At 42.2% G+C, this 4,510-nt stretch overlaps 1 protein-coding gene across 1 annotated transcript; it reads right to left on the bottom strand.

The window, feature by feature from the left end:
- Positions 1-2,702: 2,702 nt before the first annotated feature.
- LOC118017715 (olfactory receptor 1L3-like) lies at positions 2,703-4,267 on the bottom strand. Its single transcript, XM_035015873.1, has one exon. The coding sequence runs from the start codon at positions 3,712-3,714 to the stop codon at positions 2,767-2,769; it is 948 nt and encodes a 315-aa protein (XP_034871764.1). The 5' UTR covers positions 3,715-4,267; the 3' UTR covers positions 2,703-2,766.
- Between the last annotated feature and the right edge of the window lie 243 nt (positions 4,268-4,510).

The raw sequence follows: 4,510 nt of genomic DNA, 5'->3' as shown, positions 1-4,510 counted from the left end.
GGGGGAGGGTCAGAGGGAGAAGCAGACTCCCTGCCGAGCAGGGAGCCAGATGCGGGACTCGATCCAGGGACTCCAGGATCATGACCTGAGCCGAAGGCGGTCGCTTAACCAACTGAGCCACCCAGGCGCCCAGCTGTAAATTCTTTCTCTGACTCTATGAGGTAATAAATCTTTTTAAAAGCTTCTTGCCAGTTTCGCAACCCAGGATTATCTCTCAAGGACCTGGAGCCATCCCTCTGAACTGTAATCATGAAAGAAGATAGTACCCCATCTCCTAATGTCTTGGTGCCTCGTGCCAAGTTGCAAAACTGCCTTCTGTCACCAAGAAACGGGAAGTTTATTTTCCCTTTGGATAAAGCCAGTTAGCAAACACAGATGGTGTATGACTCCCCTAACGTCCTCTAGTACTTTTCCTCTACCTCAGCCCAGAGCTTACAAACCCGCCACCCTTCCTTTCAGACTGAGTTCTGCTCTCTCCTCCTACTATGAGAGCCTTGAATAAAGTCTTCCTTCCCTGTTTGACTTTGCCTGGTGCCATTTTTGCTTTGATACATGCCAAACATAAGCTTTCACATTTACCAGTCAGATAAGACACTCAACTTCCCTGGGGCAGAAAGAGAAATAGGGTGAAAAAAAAAGTGAGGTGGTACATTAACTAAACTCTCTTTACATGGAAGAAAAGATTGAGATTAGGAAAGAAGTGTTGACTCAGGCAATGATGCTTAACCTTTCTACTCTTAGATGGTCACTTATTTTTTTTTTTAATTTTTTATTGTTATGTTAATCCCCATACATTCCATCATTAGTTTTAGATGTAGTGTTCCATGATTCATTGTTTGTGCATAACACCCAGTGCTCCATGCAGAACGTGCCCTCCTCAATACCTATCACCAGGCTAACCCATCCCCCCATCCCTCTCCCCTCTAGAACCCTCAGTTTGTTTTTCAGAGTCCATCGTCTCTCATTAGATGGTCACTTATAATATCAAATTTTCTAACCCATTCAAATGTTCATTTGTTGGCACTGGAATAATATCTTCCCAAGATAACTGAGAGTGTGACATTTCTTTTAAGCCCTATGGCCTAATAAAATTATAACAAAATATCTAAAGCTAGGACATTTTCTAGAGTCAGTCTTACTTGGACATACACCTTATTATAAAATACTACTGTTGTCAGTTTTGAAAATGAGGAATCTGAAACTCTTTAATATTAAATAATTTCTCTGAATTGGAAGTGACCTTGAATATCATCTAGCTCAACTCCAGTCTGATATATGAGCTGTCTTTGCAAGACCCTTCTCCAGTGAGGGTGGATGTCACTTTTCAATAACTCTGACTTTTGAATTTCTTCCCTATACTGTGTCGGGAATTACTTTCCCAATTCTTACAAATATTGGGTCTAGTTCTATCTTCAAAAGCCACTCACAATAAACCTCATTACAGAGAAATGGTCTTCTCACCTTAGAAAATAGACCGATGGTTAGTGATGATGTCAAAAATACAGACACTTCCAGGGTGAATGACACCAAAAAGATGCTCAGGAAGAGGGGATGGACAAAAAGCTGTCAGAAGACAAAGGGAAGAATGCCAGGGAAGACACACAGAATTAGACCAGGTCACCTGGACTGCTGGACCTAAGTTGCTAAGTCAACCAGCTCCTTAGGGCCAACTCTTGATTCTACACTGTGTTCAGGACCTAGGATATTGTGCTGAGAGAGATTCCCAAAATGGAGGAGACATCATCTATTCTCTGTCTGGTGTGCAAAAACTGTCTCTGCTGTTGGGGAGGTCCTAATCTTATAGGGAAGACAACATGTGCATGTACCTACACACACACACACACACACACACACAAAACTACTTTAAGTAATTTCAGGGACACTGAAATTGCTGCAAATTGAATACCAAATTGAAGATGTTTCTTTTTTAAAAGTTTTTATTTAAATTCCAGTTAAAATCAAGTGTAACATTAGTTTCAGGTGTACAACGTAGTGATTCAACACTTCCCTACGACACCTAGTACTCATCACAAGTGCCCTCCTTAATCCCTATCACCTATTTCCCCCATCCCCCCCACCCACCACCCCTCTGGTAACCGTCAGTTTGTTCTCCACAGTTAAGAGTCTGTTTCTTGGTTTGCCTCTCTCTATATATTTCTCTTTGCTTGTTCATTTTGTTTCTTCAATTCCACATATGAGTGAAATCATATGGTATTTGTCCTTCTCTGACTTATTTTGCTTAGCATAATACTCTCTAGCTCCATCCACATTGTGCAAATGGCAAGATTTCATTCTTTTTGATGGCTGAGTAACATTCCATTTCATATATGTACCACATCTAATTGAAGATGTTTCTTAAATTACATAAGGATATTGGGAACTCAGAGTTATTGAACCGGGAGAAATTTGGTCAAGAAAAATTAATAAGTTTTCAGCTACATTTGAAAGGAGTGAATAGGAAAAGAAAATGGGAGTGGGAATGAGAAATGAGTGTAAAGAAATGGGCCCTGATGGGGTGGCTTTGATTGGTGGATACACACACACACACACACACATTTATATGTATGTGTATATATATTATTACACTATAAGATAAATATAAGATATTATGAATATATAAGAATGGGCACAATATTCTAGTCTGGTCACTTACGCAATTTCCCATGAACGCTTGGCTTAGGTATGCTAACCTCTAGTGGCTTGATATGTTTACCAGGAATCAGCAGAAATGAGGGTTCAAAGGAGAAGACTCACTCCTGAGTGTGCTCATGAAGGTGCTGCCTGGGACCTCCTCCTGCCCATCAGCTTCCTCACACCCTGCTTCATGTCTTTGTTCCTCAGGCTGTAGATAAAAGGGTTCAGCATGGAGGACAGAATCTTGTAGATGACTGTTGCCACCCTGTCCTTGATGGTGTAGCTGGACAGGGGTCGGAAATAAACGTAAATAATACTTCCATAAAAGAGGGTCACCACGGTGAGGTGGGAGCCACAGGTAGAGAAAGCTTTATGTTTCCCAGCAGCTGAGGGGATCTTAAGAACAGCAATGAGGATCCAGAAGTAAGAGATGATAACGCACATAAAGGGGGTCACCAGGGTTATCAATCCTTCTGTGTTAATTACAACGTCATCGACGAGTGTGGAGGAACAGGACAATTTCAGCAGAGGGTTGATGTCACAGAGGAAGTGGGGGATAACATTGGAGTCACAGAAGGTGAGACGATTTATCAGGAGAACTAGTAAGAGGGAATGGAGGTCAGAGATGGAGCAGGAGAAGACCAGCAGCAAGACACAGTGGCGGTGGCTCATGATGGTGACATAGTGGAAGGGGTCACAGATGGACACAAAACGGTCAATGGCCATGGCCGCCAGGAGGTAGCTTTCTGTGTTGGCGAAAGCCAAGAAGAAATACATCTGGGTCATACACTCAGCATAGGAGATGGACTTCTTCTCTGACAGGAAGCTCACCAGCATCTTGAGAACGATGGTTGTTGTGTAGCAAACATCAATGGAGAATAAGATGCTGAGGAAAAAATACATAGGTGTCTGGAGCTGAGTGTCAGAGTGGATGGCCAGGATGATGAGCAGGTTTCCCACCAGTGTGACCATGTACATGATGAAGAACAGGACAAAGAGTGGCTTCTGGTCCTCTGGCTGGGAGGACAGTCCCAGGAGGATGAACTCGGAGACACTGCTGGTTTGGTTGACCCTCTCCATAATCCTGCATGTGCCAATGAATATGGAAAATCCTAGAATTTTCAATTCAACAAGTTTCAATTTATTCCTATCTCTCCTAGGATTCCTATAAATCGTCCATGATTCTGTCTTTCCTTCCGCAGTCCACAAGAAGTTGAACAATACAAAAGTTTAACCTGTGTTAAATGCGGGGATATCAGAGGATTTCCTTTCATAAATAATCCCAGGTGGACCTAAGTGATGCATATTTCTCTAGGTCCCCATAAATATTTATTCAGGTATGTCAGGTTGAGGCTCATCTCTCTACTATCCTTGCAAACAAAGCAAATAAACAAAAAAAACGAACACCTAAGTGAATCAGGTAAGTAAGATGAGTGCCAACTAGGCGCACAGTGTTTATAGTCACCCTTTCAGAGCCAACATTTCATTAAAAGTTGGCAAAAAACCTCTATTATATATGAACCTATTTATTCAAACACTCTTAGACATCGGGGATTTGTGCCTTCACAATTATTCAACACTGTTGAATTAAATGCTCATTGGGAACCCAACACTGAGATTAGGAAGATGAGTCATTCTTGATTTCTGTTCTTTTTTTTTTTTTTTTAAAGATTTTATTTATTTATTTGACAGAGAGAGACATAGCAAGAGCAGGAACACAAGCAGGGGGCGTGGGAGAGGGAGAAGCAGGCTTCCCGCAGAGCAGGGAGCCCGATGCAGGACTCAATCCCAGGACCCTGGGATCATGACCTGAGCCGAAGGCAGATGCTTAACAACTGAGCCACCCAGGCGCCCTTGATTCCTGTTCTTAAGGCGG

This window comes from Mirounga leonina, unplaced genomic scaffold (genome assembly GCF_011800145.1).
Source record: "Mirounga leonina isolate KUSES-001 unplaced genomic scaffold, KU_Mleo_1.0 Mir_170, whole genome shotgun sequence".
Lineage (NCBI taxonomy): Eukaryota > Metazoa > Chordata > Mammalia > Carnivora > Phocidae > Mirounga > Mirounga leonina.
Note: the sequence above shows the minus strand (reverse complement) of the source record. Positions and strands in the feature narration are given on the sequence as shown.